Source organism: Megascapheus bottae, chromosome 12 (assembly GCF_031878675.1).
Source record: "Megascapheus bottae isolate mThoBot1 chromosome 12, mThoBot2.hap1, whole genome shotgun sequence".
In the NCBI taxonomy this organism is placed as follows: Eukaryota; Metazoa; Chordata; class Mammalia; order Rodentia; family Geomyidae; genus Megascapheus; species Megascapheus bottae.
The window spans coordinates 11663066-11680340 of NC_143520.1; the positions used below are offsets into that span (position 1 = coordinate 11663066).

At 36.7% G+C, this 17275-nt stretch overlaps 1 protein-coding gene across 6 annotated transcripts in view; it reads left to right on the forward strand.

The window, feature by feature from the left end:
- Tlk1 (tousled like kinase 1) overlaps window positions 1–17275 on the forward strand; it is a 121824-nt gene that overhangs the window by 65046 nt on the left and 39503 nt on the right. For all 6 annotated transcript variants that reach the window (XM_090342651.1, XM_090342654.1, XM_090342652.1 and 3 more), the window contains 7 exons: window positions 3829–3875; window positions 5865–5954; window positions 9823–9912; window positions 10908–11000; window positions 12013–12123; window positions 12279–12415; window positions 14417–14608. In XM_090342651.1, the coding sequence (XP_090198777.1) occupies window positions 3829–3875; window positions 5865–5954; window positions 9823–9912; window positions 10908–11000; window positions 12013–12123; window positions 12279–12415; window positions 14417–14608 (760 nt within the window). The remainder of the gene's footprint in view (window positions 1–3828; window positions 3876–5864; window positions 5955–9822; window positions 9913–10907; window positions 11001–12012; window positions 12124–12278; window positions 12416–14416; window positions 14609–17275) is intronic.

Below are 17275 nucleotides of genomic sequence, written 5' to 3' on the forward strand. Positions count from 1 at the left end.
AAAATTATATAAAAATAATTTGAAAGTATCTGATTTTCTTCTTCTTCTTCTTTTCTTTTTTCCAGTCCTGGGGCTTGAACTCAGGTCCTTAGATATTTTTTGCTCAAGGCTAGTTCTCTGCCACTTGAACCACAGTGTCACTTCTGTTTTTTTCTGTTTATATGGTTCTAGGGAATCGAACCCAGGGGCTTCGTGCATGTTAGGCGAGCACACTACCACTAGGCCACACTCCTGGCTCCTACCCATTTATTCTTTTGTGATAAGTGCTAAGAAAATAACTTTGATTAGACCATAAAAATGTCAAAATAGGGCCGGGAGTTTGGCCTAGTGGTAGAGTGCTTGCATAGCATGCACAAAGACCTGAGTTCAATTCCTTGGTACCACATACATAGAAAAAAAGCTGGAAGTGTTGCTGAGGCTCAAGTGGTAGAGCTCTAGTTTTGAGAAAGTCCAAGGACAGTGCTCAGGCCCTGAGCTCAAGCCCAGGACTGGCAAAAAAAAAAAAAAAAAAAAAAAAAATTCAAAATAACAAAAAAGTACTCCTTAATTCAAAATGAAATATGTTGAATTAGGCGCTTAAGTATTATATAGTGATTTTATATATAATACATGCTTTGGAGTGAATTTTTAGCTGTAAGATTTAGGGACATGAACTCATGGTTTATCAGGTTACATATGGTACTAGAATCAAGTACTTGTAGCAACTGTTTTTATTAGGAGAAAAGAGGGGGTAGGTAAGTGCCTCTTCTTGATGTATTAAGCCTTTTCTCCAGTTGTTTTGTAGTGTACATCTCATTTTGATTTTAGTGCCATTTTTGTCTTAGTATAACTTCTCCAAATTGTAGTGGACCAGTAACTTCTTTTATTTATTTATTTTTCCCAGTCCTGGGCTTGAGCTCAGGGCCTGAGCACTGTCCTTGGACTTTCTCAAGGCTAGAGCTCTACCACTTGAGCCTCAGCACCACTTCCGGCTTTTTTCTATGTGTGTGGTACCGAGGAATCGAACCTGGGTCTTCACGCATGCTAGGCAAGCACTTTAACCACTGGGCCAAACTCCTGGCCCAGGACCAGTAACTTCTTTATAAAGGTAAATTAAAAGTATAATTCTTTTCACAGCAGATTAAGAAAAACTCAAAATGGTCCCAAATGGTATGAGGACTTTTGGGTTAGTTGAGCCAACCTGTCTTTAAGATCTTATTTTGACTGTGAGGTGTCATCCACAGATCTATTTTGACTGTGAGGTGTCATCCACAGATCTATCAGACTTTCTTCTGGTTTAGCATGGCTGCCTAAAGTGGATTTACCTATTTGTAGTTCCTTGTATTTGTTTTATAGAGAAGCTGGTTTACTGTTTTCTCTCCTCCCTAAAGTTAGCTTCTTCAAGTCAAGTCAAACAAAACTTTATTGAATAGATTACTAGGTCATGTTTCCATTCCAAGGACCAGTAGTATCCAACATAAGTAGCATTGCCCTTAGATAATACAGGCCCATTCCACCAAATTGCAGGTGAAGTAAAATGCTTTCCCCTTAAGAAATATAGGCAGTGAGCTGGCTCACGCCTGTAATCCTAGCTACTCAGGAGGTTGAGATCTGAGAATCAAAGTTCAAAGCCAGCCCGGCACAAAAGGATCCAAGACTCTTTCTCCAATTAACCTCTAGAAAATGAGACGTGGGGCTTGGCTCCAGGGTAGGGTGATAGCCTTGAGCTGAAGAGCTCAGGGACAGTGACCAAGCCCAGGCTGAGTTCAAGCCCCATGACCCACTTCAAAAAAATATATATATATATATGTAATGTTTTGAAAGGTTGATACCTGATAAGGAGAGAAAAGAGAACTGGAAATGTGGGCCGTATAGAAGCCAGCTTCCTCTGAAACTATATGTACTACGTATGGAAAGGGGTTTAACAAAAATTTGAGTGGGGTGTCATGTGATGTACCTCCAATTAACCACCAAAAAGCTGAAAATAGAGCTGTGTCCCAGGTAGTAGAGTGCTAGCCATGAGTAAAAGAAGCTCTAGGATAACTAACACTCAGGCCCTGAGTGCCCTAGAACTGGCAACAGCAACAATTGAACTGGTAACAACAACAAAAAAACTGAAACATACTTTATAGGACTGGGGTATGGCTTAAGGCAGAGCACTTGCCAAGCAAAGGCAAGGCCCTTACCTCAGATCCCAGTACCATCAAAAACCAAAAGTGAAACAAACACATTTTCAAATCATAATATGATAAGTGTTTTGTCAGTTTGATAGAGATTATGTTTTGGTTTCTGTTGACCAGTCTGGTTTTTCTGCCATGGATGAATGTTACTTGTCTTTTGTTTCTTATGTTTTGTTTGATTTTTTTTTTAATGAGAAGACATTAAACATTATTAATGTTTTTTGTTTGGTTGATTTTTGTTTTGTCGGCCGTGGGGCTTGAACTCTGGGCCTAGGCGCTATCCCTGAGCTCTTCAGCTCAAGGCTAGCATTCTCTACTCCTTGAGCCACAGTGTCACTTCTGGTTTTCTGGTGGTTAATTGGTGATAAGAGTCTCACAAACTTTTTTTGCTTGGGCTGGCTTTGAACCATGATCTCAGATCTCAGCCTCCTGAGTGGGGTTACAGGCATGAGCCACAGGGACCTGGCTATTAGTAATGTTTTTAAAAGAAGAATCCCTGGGCCAGAAATGTGGCCTAGGAGTGCTTTCCTAGAATGCACAAAGCCCTGGGTTCGATTCCCCAGTGCCACATGTATAGAAAAAGCCAGAAGTGGTGCTGTAGTTCAAGTGGTAGAGTGCTAGCCTTGAGAAAGCCCAAGGACAGTGCCCAGGCCTTGAATTCTAGCCCCAGGATTGGCAAAAATAAATAGGTAGGTAGGTAGGTAAGTAGGTAGATAGATGATAGATAGATAGATAGATAGATAGATAGATAGATAGATAGATAGACAGACAGACAGATGATAGAGGATTTCTTTCCTAGAGGTATAAGAGTATATGCTTAGCATGAGTGAGGCCCTAGATTCAATTTCCAGGCCTCATTCCCCCAACAAACAAAACAAAACAAAACTCCCTAAGATTTTTTTAAAAATTTTGTTATTGTAAAGGTAATATACAGAGGAGTTACAGTTGTATAAGTACATTTCTTTTTGAATAATGTCACCCCTTCCCTCACTTCCTTTTTGGCCAGTCCTAGGGCTTGAACTCAGGGCCTCAGCATTGTCCTTGGGCTTTCTTCAAAGCTAGTGCTCTACCACTTGAGCCATAGCACCACTTCCAGCTTTTTTCTATGCAGTCGGTATCAAGAAATCGAACCTGGGTCTTCATGTATGCTAAGAAAGCACTCTACCACTAGGCCAAACTCCTGACCCTCATGAGATTCTTAATGTCATTTATTTGTTTAATTTTGCAATTATTGGAACTTCTAAATCTTAGCATGTTTTCATTAAAAATGGAATTTGATGGTATTTAAGGACTGTGAATTAATTTTTTTTTTTGCCAGTCCTGAGGCTTGAACTCAGGGCCTGGACACTGTCCTTGGGCTTTCTCAAGGCTAGAGCTCTACCACTTGAGCCACAGCACCACTTCGGGCCTTTTTTGTGTATGTGATACGGGGGAATGGAGCCCTGGTCTTCATACATGCTGGGCAAGCACTCTACCACTAGGCCAAACTCCTGGCCCCTATGAATATTTTAATGGTCACCAAAATTCTACCAAAATATATACTTTTTAATTAGCTAAATGATTTTATGTGCATTTAGGGAATTAAGTTTAGCACATTCTTTTTATGATGTAGTATGTAGTAGATGATATAACTGGCTTTTACATGTATATAACTTTTTGTGTATTTTAGGAAAAAGTATTGGGGGACGTGGTCACAAAATTAGCGACTATTTTGAAGTAAGTTCATTGAGGATTATTTCTAGTTCTTAATTCACTATAATTCTTCTATGAGCTGAAACGTTTCTTTGAGTATATGATCCAAATCAGAGCTTTGGTCCTATGTGATATTCTAAGAACATTAAAATTCACTACTATATTAGTATGACCCATTATAATTTTCAAGGTGCTTTCTTACATAATTATAACCACTTACAAAATAGGCAAATTAGTATTTCTGTTTAACATGTAATGAAACTGAGGAGAAAAGATACAAAGTAGTCTCCCTAGAAACAAATACTAGATAGTAGAACAAAGAATGAAATTTACCAACTCTTTCTGCTCACTGGTAGCATCTCAGAATTTATGGTATGAATGACAGACAACATTGAACTGATAGAGATATAAACCTTTATCTCCTGGAAAGTAACTCATTTAGCGTCTTCTACATAGAAATATTTTTGACTAACAATTTTACGGTAGAAATCAATGTTACTGTTGAAACAAGCAGTGTGGTCTGTTCCACTGAAAAATGCTTACAATTTGCTTTCTGAGAGTGAGAACAGAATGTGCTGATGAGGGGAATATCCCTATCAAAAACTTTTTTTAGTTCTCCATGCATTTGAATTTAGAGACTCTTAAGGTAAAAACTTTTGCTACCCACAAATTATCAAGCTCCCATTAGTTGCAATTAGTCATTCAATGTTAAGATCATTAAACACTTCTGGTAAATGTAGAAATGAAATATACAAAACATCTCTTGAATGCTTTCTGTGTCCTGGGCATTGTATTAGCACTGTAGATAAAAATAAGTGAGATAAAGTTGTTAAATTGCAGGCTTAATAAACACACTAAACAAAATTATGTGGCTAAATTTAGAAAAAGTTATGTAGACAGTTAACTATACACCCAGAGGAAACCAGTATTAACAATTTTTTTTTTTTTTTTTTGCCAGTCCTGGGCTTGAGCTCAGGGCCTGAGCACTGTCCTTGGACTTTCTCAAGGCTAAAGCTCTACCACTTGAGCCTCAGCACCACTTCCAGCTTTTTTCTATATGTGGTACCAAGGAATCGAACCAGGGTCTTCATGCATGCTAGGCAAGCACTTTAACCACTAGGCCAAACTCCCGGCCCCAACAATTTTTTTTTTATTCTTGATACAGAAACATGAGATTGATGCTATGGAACTGATTAATTGGTATCCTTCATGTATAACTAAGTCATGAATTTTGGTTGAAATAATTGGTTTTTAAAAGGTTTTATACTGTTAAAGGGAAAGACTTGTCCTATATAGTTCATTTCTATTGTGCTGTGAACATCTTTTTTTTTTTTTTTTTTTTTTTTTTTTTTGGCCAGTCGTGGGCTTAGGGCTTGAGCACTGTCCCTGGATTTTTTTTTTTTTTCTCAAGGCTAGGGCTCTACCATTTGAGCCAGAGCACCACTTCTGGCTTTTTGCTACATATGTGGTACCGAGGAATTGAACCCGGGTCTTCGTGCATGCTAGGCAAGCACTCTACCACTAGGCCAAACTCCCGGCCCCTGCTGTGAACATCTTGTAAATTCTTCCAAGATAGTTGATTCACAGGTAAATATTTTCACATTTATTGGTTCAAAGAACACTTATAGAGGCATATATAAAGCTTTGAGAGAATAAATAAAATGTGTTCATATCTTCAGTGTAATTTATTACTCTTTGTGTTAGCCACAATAACAAGTTACAATAGCTAGCTAGGCTATGAAGTAATAAGGATTTTAAGATACACTCTTGTCATTTCTTATGATTAATAGTCCCTTGTTAGTTTTGCCTTTCTGAACATTTAAATAACAGCGTGGTCTGATTTTAAATAAGATCCATTTAGGATTAGGGATGTAGTGTCTGATGTGAGTGAAGATCTTGAGTTGATTCCCTAGCACAAATAAAGCAAGGTACATTTGAATTGATTTTTAATGGTGTATTTAAACTAATGTAAACTTAAAAAAAAAATACCAGTTTCCTTTTTCTTTCTGTCAGTATCAAGGTGGAAATGGCTCCAGTCCAGTAAGAGGCATACCTCCTGCTATCCGTTCTCCTCAAAACTCACATTCCACTCCTTCCTCATCTGTAAGTTTTTTACCTTTCAAGCTTTCATGCATAGTCTTTGTCTAAGAAGTTAGGTACGTTGGATAATTTTTTTTTATCATTTATTGTTGTATTGGGAACTTCTCTATAAATCAGTGTTTGTACTTTTTTTTGTTGTTATTTTTGTATGTGTGTTTTGGGTACTGTTGTAATTTGAACTTATGACTTTGCACTTGCTAGGCAGATATTCTGCCACTGAACTGTACTTCCAGATCTTTTTTTTTTTTTAAAGACACTGGACCATGATCCTAGTATTTTTTGTTTGTTTTTGGCAGTATTGCAGTTTGAACTTGGGAATTTGTACTTACTAGGCAGGTACTCTGCCAGTAAGCCATGCAGCTCTTTTTTTACACTGATTGAGCATCTGGGTCTTGATTCTTGTATTCTACACTTTCCTGCTGTAGCTTGGATGACAGATGTGAAATATTATGCCCAGAATCTTCAGTTGAAACTGAGTGTAGATTAGAACCATTGATGTACCTACTCTTGGCCACCAGAATGGCTAATGAGACAAGTAGACTCCACCGTGCCCAGTTATTTATTAGTTGAAAGGGAACTTGGCTTGGCCTCAAAGATCGTCCTGAATTCAACTTCTCAAGTTACTAAGATTACAGGAGTGTGTGTGTGTGTGTGTGTGTGTGTGTGTGTGTGTGTGTGTTTAAATAATTTCTGTGCTGGGTGCTGGTAGCTTATTTTTGTAATCCTAGCTACTCAGGAACTGAGATCTCTGAGGATCATGATTCAAAGCCAGCCAAAAAAAGACTCATATCACTGATCACCAAAAAACCAAAAAGAGACTCATATCACTGATCAACAAAAAACCAGAAGTTGAGCTATGAATCCAGTGGTAGAGCACTAGCATTGAGCACAAAACTCAGGGACAAAATCATTTCTGTGAGGCAAGTTGAATATTTTTTTAGTGACCCAGTACTACTAAAAATTTGTTTTTGAAATTAAGCTCCTTAAACTGAAGATTTCCAAAATTAATTGTGTATGCATAAAAAGTATTCTTTCCCTGAACTTCAAAAGGTTTTACTTTACATGGGAGTCACAATTTAAAATGTCCACTTAAGTGTCCAGTGCTTCTTGATCAGTTGCCCCCTCCATCATTGTCCTTATCTCTTTTGATCCTTCCACCTAGGCTTGTGAAACAAGCCTAGTTCCTTTTTTGCCAGCCTTGGGTCTTTAACTCAGGGCCTGGGCACTGTCCTTGAGCTTTCTCAAGGCTAGCACTCTAGCACTTAAGCCACAGCGAAACTTCTGGCTTTTTCTGTGTATGTGGTACAGAGAAATTGAACCCTCGGGGCTTTGTGCATGCTAGGTAATTACTTGACCACTAGGCCACACACCCAGCCTTTCTGCTTTCTTTTTATCACATATATACACTGAGTATGGTTGTATTTGTTTCCTGTTCCCTTTTTTTTTTATTAGTTCATTCCCTTTCTGGTAGTATTTTCCCTCCCTTCCTCCATACCTTCCTTCCCTCTTTTTGCCAGTCATAGGGATTGAATTTAGGGTCTGGGCTGTGTCCCTGTACTGCTTTTGCTCAAGGTTAGTGCTCTACCAACTTGAGCCACAGTGCCCTTCCAGTCTTTTCTGAATAGTTTATTGGAGAGGAGAGTATCATGAACTTTCCTACCTGGGCTAGCTTTAAACCATGATCCTCATCTTAGCCTCCTGAGTAGTTTAGGCTTACATGCATGAACTACCAGTGCCTGGCTACAGTATTTTTTTCTTTCTTTGAATTGAACCCCCAGGGCGTCGTGCATGCTAGGTGAGCACACAACCACTCTCAGCCCCTACAGTATTTCTTAAAAGAGCTCTGCTGAGGGCCAGGAGTTTGGCCTAGTGGTTAAAGTGCTTGCCTAGCATGCACGAAGACCCGGGTTCGATTCCTCGATACCACATACATAGAAAAAAGCCGGAAGTGGTGCTGGAGCTCAAGTGGTAGAGCTCTAGCCTTGAGAAAGTCCAAGGACGGTGCTCAGACCCTGAGCTCAAGCCCAGGACTGGCCAAAAAAAAAAAAAAAAAAAAGAGCTCTGCTGAGCATGTTAGAACAAAGATAAATAAACTCTTGCCTGGGGGTGGGGAGTGCATGGCTCATGCCTGTAATCCTAGCTACCCCGAGGCTGAAATCTGAGGATCAACGCTCAAAGCCTGCCCAGTCAGAAAAGACCTGAGACTCTTATCTCCAATTAACCTCTAGGGGAAAAAAAATGAGGAGTGAGGCTTAGCTCAAGGATTGGATAGTAGCCTTGAGCTGAAGAGCTCAGGGACAATGCCCAGGCCCAGGGATAATAGGGTGGTAGCCCTGAGCTGAAGAGCTCAGGGAGAGTGCCCAGGCCGTGTTCAAGCCTCATGACACCCCCCTCACACACACACAAAACCTCTTGTGTCAGTTTGTATTTCACTTGTTGATTTCTGCTATAAAACAAAAGGCCCTTAATACAGAATTAGTACTAGGTACAATCATGCATGCCATGGTGTACTAGTTGAATTTCTTTACTACAAAAATTTAGCAAGAATTATTTCTGAGAGTGCTAAAGAAAAAGAAAGGCTATTGAGTTTAACATAGAAAGATCTTGGGTATGAATTAATTTATTGTGTTTTATTTGTTTCTAAAATTTTAAGACATAATTCTTTTATGTGCATTGTTTTTTTTTATTTTTAATTGTGCAAAGTTCAGTATATAACCAGAAAAATAAAGCTGATTTTCAGTGAACTATAAACTTCTACATTTAAAGTTACTCAAATTCTTATTATTTGAATACCCTGTTTTTCCCTATATTCACATATTCCTTATTGTATTTTATTAATTTTGTCCTCTGAGGTTCAACACATTGCAGTACACAGAATAATACATAAATCTCAATACATAATTTAACTTACGTTGTTATTTAATGTTTTTAAAGTAGTGAATAGATAAGTCATAAAACTCATAAGTTGATTTCAGACTACTAAGGGCATGTGTTATTGTCCCTAGTACTAGAAATGCATTTGGGCTGGGACCGTGGCCTAGTGGTAAAGTGCTCACCTAGCATACATGAAGCCCTGGGTTCAATTCCTTGGTACCACATTCTCAGAAAAAGCCAGAAGTGGTGCTGTGGCTCAAGTGGCAGAACACTAGCCTTGAGGACCACTTCTGTCCAAGGACAATGCCCAGGCCCTGAGTTCAAGCCCCAGGACTGGCAAAATATAATAATAATAATAATAATAATAATAATAATAATATGTTGTGGGGGCCACAATCATGGCCTAGTGGTAAGAGTGCTTACCTAGAATGCATGAAGCCCCAGGTTCAGTTCCTCAGTACCACATACACAGAAAAATCTGGAAGTGGTGCTATGGCTCCCATGATAGAGCACTAGCCTTGAGAAAGCCCATAGTGGTACTTTCAATTGCTGTTAATCAAAGCAATTGGGAATTGGAGCCAGGCCAGCCTGGGCTACTACCAGAGACCCTTTTTCAAATAAAGACAACGATTTAAAAAAATCATTTAGGTTAATTATGTCTTTAAGTCAGACATTAAAAGGTAAAACATTCCTCAGAAATACAGGGCCAGGAGTTTGGCCTAGTGGTAGAGTGCTTGCCTGGCATGCACAAAGACCCAGGTTCAATTCCTCGGTACCACATACATAGCAAAAAGCCAGAAATGGTGCTGTGGCTTAAGTGGTAGATCTCTAGCCTTGAGAAAACCCAAGGACAGTACTCAGGCCCTGAGCTCAAGTGCATGATTGCCAAAAATAAATAATAAATAAATACTAGTTGATAAGTAGGAATCTTTCTGTTTACTAAATAGAACTTTTTATATATAGTTAATATAGCTATGTTTAATATTTATTTATTTAGGTTCGACCGAATAGTCCTTCTCCTACGGCATTAGCTTTTGGGGACCACCCTGTTATACAACCAAAGCAGTTATCCTTTAAAATTACTCAGGTAAAAAATAATACACTTTTCTATCACTATTAGGAAACCCATGATCACTTTTATATTAAACAACTAAGATAACAAGTAAGCTAGTTTTACTAAATAATAACTGCAACAAGAAAAGCAGTTAACAGGAATGGAGAAACTGGAACATTTTACTACCAACGTGTTTTATATTATATGCTATCAAATGCATAGATGCTTAAAGCAAATAAACCATAACCAGTAGCCAATTTGTAATCAATTTGTGACCATATCAGAATACATAAATAGTTTATGTTTACTGATAAGATTTACTGTAAACCATGTTTACTGATTATTAATATCCAAGTGGATATAATTGATACCTTTGTGATTGTGCTGTTTGTTACAAGTAAATATTTAAGCAATTCATTTGAGTTTAGAGTTTATATTTATGTCTCAATTTTGAAAAATATTAAGTTGAATTACTTGGAATCTTTTATACTTTCTATTTAATTTATGAATTTTGAATATAAAACCTAATTTTTTTTTGGTGCTGGGGATTGAACCCAGGGTCTTGGGCATGTTAAGTACATGCTCTTACTACTAAGTTATACCTTCATTTTGTTCTAAATTTATTTTTTAAAGTTTTAACATGCAACAGTTTCTGAGTTGACAATTTGGGGAACTAAGAATTGGGAAAATAGGCCTTTTGCTTGACCACCTCAGCTTCCTGATTTATTTCTGTTGTACTTCATAGGCATATTATATTCCTTTGCAAAGTTGAATAATCAGAGTAGTATATAGAGAAAGCAGTGGATATATTACGTTTTAATGGAACATAAGTATAATTTTTGTTAAGTTTGTAGCATTTACACTTCTGAAGTTAAAGCTTAGAACCAAATTGGGACTTTTTGAGGTGCCATTCACACACATAAATTCATAATTTTCTTTGCTTTTTGAATTTGGGTAAAATCTAGTTTTATGTTTGTATGTGGCAATATATATTTAAAAGATATTAAAGTAACTTTTTTCTCATTTAGACTGATCTCACAATGCTGAAATTAGCAGCATTAGAGAGTAATAAAAACCAGGACCTGGAAAAAAAGGAAGGTCGTATAGATGATTTGCTCAGGGTAAGTAATAAGTTTTGGAGGGGAAAAAAAAATCAAATTATTTGGAACCAAACTGTCCAGGAAATATTAAACATGGAAAAATATTCTGTAGCAGGAAAAAATAATCATTTGCTCATTGATAGCATAAGTTCATGATTGAAAGTACCAACTTTAAAATGAAACGCTAGGCTGGGTAGAGTGAAATATAAAATAAGGTTTTGAGGCCGGTCTAGGCAAAAAATTAACAAGATTCTATCTCGGTAAGTATGCTGTGTAAGCATAGTATATGCACAAGCCATGTGGGAAAGAAGATTGCTCTGGCAAAAGCAGGAGACCCTTTTTGAAAACCAACGAAGTCAAAGAGGGTTAGAGGTGTGACTCAAATAAATGTTAGAGCACCTGCCTAGCAAGTGTGAGGCCTTGAGTTTAAACCCCAATACCACCAAAACTGAGGTGGCTTGTGCTGCTTCTATTTAGAAATAAAACAACTCAGATGACTTACATAGCCAGTCTTACATACTTTATAAGAATATATGTACAAGTTTCATCTACTTTCTTGAAAATTTTTAAGTTAGTCATTGTTAAATTTAAAAAAATTTTAATATCCATTTGCATTTAAATGATAACAAATAGCAGTTAATACTGTGATCTCATAGTAGTAAGCTTTTAAAAACATACTCAAATAAAGACAGGTATTAGGGACTCATGCCTGTAATCCTGGCTATTCATGGGGCTGAGATTTGAAGATCACAGTTGGAAGCCATCCTAGGACTCTGAGACTCTTACCTCCAATTAACCATCAAAAAGCCAGAAGTGGAGCTGTGGCTCAAGTGGTAGAGCACTAACTTGAGCAGAAAGCTCAGGGACAATGCTCAGGCCCTGAGTTCAAGCCCCAGGACCAGCACAAAAATAAAATAAAAATAATTAATTAAAATATATATACACACACAAATATTTAATTTTATAAAAAGATTTTTAAAAATTAATTCTAGTAAGGCTGTCTTTACAGTGTATTCAAAATATTACATTGTAGGCTAACTGTGATCTCAGACGACAGATAGATGATCAACAAAAATTACTTGAAAAATACAAAGAACGATTAAATAAATGTATATCTATGAGCAAGAAACTTCTTATTGAGAAGGTAAGTTTAAAAAAAAAGAAAGGTAAACTCATTCATTTTATCTCTTTCCTTGTAAATTTCCCTTTTACTAGCTCCTTTTTATCTTCTATACTTTTTTAAATTTAAAAGAACAAAACTCTGATGATTTTTTTCTCCTTTTTTTTTATTTTTTTCAGAGTACGCAAGAAAAACTGTCAAGCAGAGAAAAGAGTATGCAAGATAGATTACGCCTTGGGCACTTTACAACAGTTAGACATGGCGCTTCATTTACTGAACAATGGACAGATGGCTTTGCATTTCAGAATCTTGTTAAGTTAGTCATTGTTAAATTTTAAAATTTCAGAATCCATTTGAGTTTTCATAACTTTAAAAAATTATTAATTTGGAATTATGTTCAGTATCTTCTTAGTATTTAAAATAATAGAATTTAGTACATATGAAAGGAATCTAAAACAGGTGTTATGATCTTAATCTTAGTAAACTTATTAATATTCATCTATAGAGTGTGTGTATATATATTATATAATATTCACTGTTGTATGGTGAATGATAAAGATACATAGCAATATATAAGCATATAAATGTTTGTTTTTGTTTTTTTGCCAGTCTTGGGGCTTGAACACATCCATGCTAGGTGTTAGGCTTATTGTGTAACAAAAGTCAATGTTCTTCCTTATCCTAAGGAGTTGGGGTTTCGTTTCTGTGGGAGTTATAGCAATTTTATATGCAGTGATTAGAATTGAGTTATAGAATAACTAATAATGTGGAAATAATATTTAAAAGAAAAAAATTGTTGAGAGATGGAGAGGTGATCCAGTTACCCCCATTATTTAAGTTAAGATATTGACAGTATAGAGGGCAGGAAGTGGATTTAAGATAGAAACCATCAAGACCCATTTTGTGGGCAAGACCCTCTATCACTAAATCCAGACCTGTAATGTATAAATGTATACATGGTCTAAAATATTAATTCTCCATTGAGCTGTCAAGAACAAAATTACCTGTGTGCCTTAACTATCACTAATAAGCACTTAGTGCTTACTGTTATATACTGTTGCATATTTTATATCATGCTATTTATAACTCAAAAGGAGGGTGGAAGAATAGAAATGAACAAATAGGCATCATGATTGGGCTTGGAGTTTGGCCTAGTGGTAGAGTGCTTGCCTAGCATGCACAAAGACCTGGGTTCGATTCTTCAGTATTGCATACATAGAAAAAAAGCCGGAAATGGTGCTGTGGCTCAAGTTGTAGAGCTCTAGCCTTGAGAAAAAGCCCAAGGACAGCATTCAGGCCCTGAGTTCAAGCCCTAGGACTGGCAACAACAACAACAAAAACATCATGTTAATTAATAATGTCACAGGGGACGGGGTAGAGGAGGCTTCACAATAGATACCTATTAGTTTCTAGAAAGCTCTGTAGCAAGTAGTTTTAGATTCTTGAATAGGAAATTCTAATAACTTTACATTTATTAATTGTCCATTTTTCAAACCTATGCATATGTTTTTTTGCTATTCCCTTACTTCCCCTGAATTGTCAAAATTGCTTTATTTCCCCTAAATTTTTAAGGTAAGTTTGAAATATTAGCTGTATATTTCCAAATTTTGTAATAAATAAATTTAGAAAGTAACTGCTCATATTTAATTTGTATTTGCATTTTATAAGATTAACTGAAAAAAGTGGTGAAATGAATATATAAAACCTAATTCTTATTAGCTTTTTCCTTTTTTTTTAATTCCATAAATAGTTACTGAACACTTCTAGTACATGCTTATCACTGTGCTAGCTATTTTGACCATAACTATATAAAATAGATATGGTCTCTCTTTTCATATTATGATAGACTATCTAGCTACTGTAATATTGTTAAGGCAATGTATATTTCCCTAGTCCAGGGATTTGAGGAATAGCTCACTTAACAGTGAGATGAGTGGCCTGCTGCTGGCTGCTTATGCCTGTAATTCTAGCTACTCAGGAGAATGACATCTGGGATTGAGGATTCAAAGTCAGCCTGGGTAGGAAAGTCCATGAGACTTAATCTCCAGTTAGACACCAAAAAAACTAGAAATGGAGTTGTAACTCAAGTGATAAAGTGCTAGTCTTGAGCAAAAAAACTGAAGGACAGAGACCAAGTTCAAACTTTAGGGCTGGCAGGGGGGAGGGAAACGGGAAGGGGAGAAAGGAAGAAGAGAATCTGAAATATGAGTACGTATTGGGATTTATAATATATATTTTTTCATGCTACTTTATATTGTATTTTTAGTTATGAAAAGTAATATGTTTACTACAGTTTTAATGTTTTGTTTCTACTCAGGCAACAAGAGTGGGTGAATCAGCAAAGGGAAGAAATTGAAAGGCAAAGGAAACTTCTAGCCAAACGTAAACCTCCTACCACAGCCAATAATTCTCAGGCCCCTTCTACCAATTCTGAACCAAAACAAAGAAAAAACAAAGCAGTTAATGGAGCAGAAAATGATCCCTTTATTAGACCAAATTTACCACAACTGTAAGCCTCTATTTTATATTTTCCTTTCTTTAGTTGTTAGTAGTAAAGATGAATGTTATTACGTTGTTTATAATTAAATTAATACTAGCAAAGGAAAAATAAGGATCAGGAAAAATGTCTTGAAAAATTCTAAGCCGGGCGCAGTGGCTCATGCCTGTGATCCTAGCTACTCAGGAGGCTGAGATCTGAGAATCAAGGTTTAAAGCCAGCCTGGGCACTAAAGACTGAGACTCTTATCTCCATTTATCCACTAAAAAAACCAAAAGTGGTGCTGCGGCTCAAGGGATAGGGTGGTGGCCTTGAGCTGAAAAGCTCAGGGACAGTGCCCAGGCCCAGAGTTCAAGCCCCATGACACCCCCCCCCCAAAAAAAAATCTTCCTAAATTCAGAAGCCCCAAATATCAGAATTCTACTATAACTTTTTTTTTTTTTTTAATGCTGGACCAGGGGCTTAAATTTAGGGCCTGAGTGCTGTTCCTGAACTTTTTGCTCAAAACTAGTGCTCTATCACTTGACCCACAATTCCACTTCTGGCTTTTGGGTAGTTAGAAATAAAAGTCTTATGGAGTTTCCTGCCCTACACTGGTTTCAAACTGCTACACTCATATCTCACTCTCTTGAATAGCTAGGATTATAGGCATGAGCCACTAATTCTAGACTCTGTTCTTGGTTTCTGACTGTTGCCAGGCTGGCTTCAGACTTAGTACCATTCCCTCCCTTATGCTGGATTTACTGGGATGCACCACTTTTTTTTGTTTTCTGATTTTCTGTGTTAATGAGGTATTCTTTGTAATTCAAAGAACAAGGTCATTTAAAAAATACTTAACATGTTGATTATGTATGATCTTAATCTACAGAGAGCACTATTATTAAAATTTTTTGTACAGAAAAAATCCAGTTAATTTTTGTTTCAGAAGAACTTGAATTTATGAGAGTGAAATATAGATACTTTTTGATGATATACGTGTATTTTCTCCTCTGTAGAAGAACAATGCTTTGAATGTCATCACTTGCTATACCATTTTGTTTTCTGCTGGTACCTTCCTTTCATAAAATATATGTAGGCAAAAGAAAAGAAAAACTGACATTCACTTAAGAATCTATTACCTCCCATTTAACTCTTTTCACGTACATACCTAGGCCTTTCTCTGTGTTTTCTGTACTGGTGAATAACACTCCATTTTGACTGTTTTAAAACCTTTTTTCTTACCTCATTTTCTTAAGCTGTGTAAGTTTCCATTAAAACATTTAATTGTCAATATTAAAAAGGAAAAAAGGGGTATTTATCTAGCAAATTATTTTGTAGGGAATGGATGAGTGAATGCTAGTGTTTCAAAGTATATGTTTGCTTTAACTCCGTCTTCATTGATCCTGTCTGTAAGCCACCAATGTAAATCTTTCATTAGTTTTATAGCCACATCCCTTTCAACTCAGTCCTGTAATCTCTTTTCATGTTGTAGCCAGTCATTTTCCAAATTGTTTTCCTTATAATTCAACCTAACATTGCTCTCCTTATTTGAACAACACAATCCAGAAAGTCCTAATATGGCCTATAAAGCACGGATATGGCTTTCTTTTTTTTTTTTTTGCCAGTCCTGGGCTTGAGCTCAGGGCCTGAGCACTGTCCTTGGACTTTCTCAAGGCTAGAGCTCTACCACTTGAGCCTCAGCACCACTTCCAGCTTTTTTCTATGTATGTGGTACCGAGGAATCGAACCCGGGTCTTCATGCATGCTAGGCAAGCACTTTAACCACTAGGCCAAACTCCCGGCCCCAGGGATATGGCTTTCTTTGCCCTAGCTAATATCTTTTATCATTACTCAGACTCTTCCTCAGAGCCAGTTTTTTAACTCCCTGCCTTAATTTATCTTTTATCATATGTATTGCTTCCACCTCCTGAAAAATGTTCCCTAACTCTTAAAAGATAGTAATTATCCCTTTGAGAACTTGGTTGGTGTATGGTATTTTCATTTCATAGTTAGAGCATCACCATTCACTTAGTTAATAATGAGACTGGTATCTTGGGGTCATCTTACGTGTTTCCTTTTCTCTCATAGTTTGTGTTTGTTTCCGTAACTGGCATCTCCATTTTCAGGGCCATCATCTCAGTATAGGGATTCTTTATTTTATGTACTTTTTTACATAGAATATTATTTCTCATGTTGTCTTGTTGTTATTTCCCATGTTGTCTTATCTTATGGGTTTTATGTTTATGCTCTACTAGTAACCTTGAAGATGAAATTCACCTATGAAAGATCCCTTTCTAAATCTCCTTTTTTCCTAGCCTGAATTTCCAACATGTATCTGACATTAAACTCTAGCATTCCAGCATTAAACTCACAGTTCTCTAAATGAGTTATACTTTTTCTCTGTGACTCAATTCGATTGTTGCATGTCTTTCTTGTCTCTCTCCTGTTTCTCCTTTTAGACTTTTCTCAAAGACAGTACTAGCTTTCTTCAGTGGAAAACCCTCTAACCTTTCCCCTACCCCTGGTGTATCCCTGTCACTACTCAGTTATCCTTGATCTTTTGTCTGTGTTGTAGCATTTATTTAAAAATTTATCACTATAGACCCATTATCTAGGAGTTACTAGCATAAATAAAACAGTCAATGAATACTAAATTATTTATACATTTATATACAGTATATACTGTAATTTACTGTATAT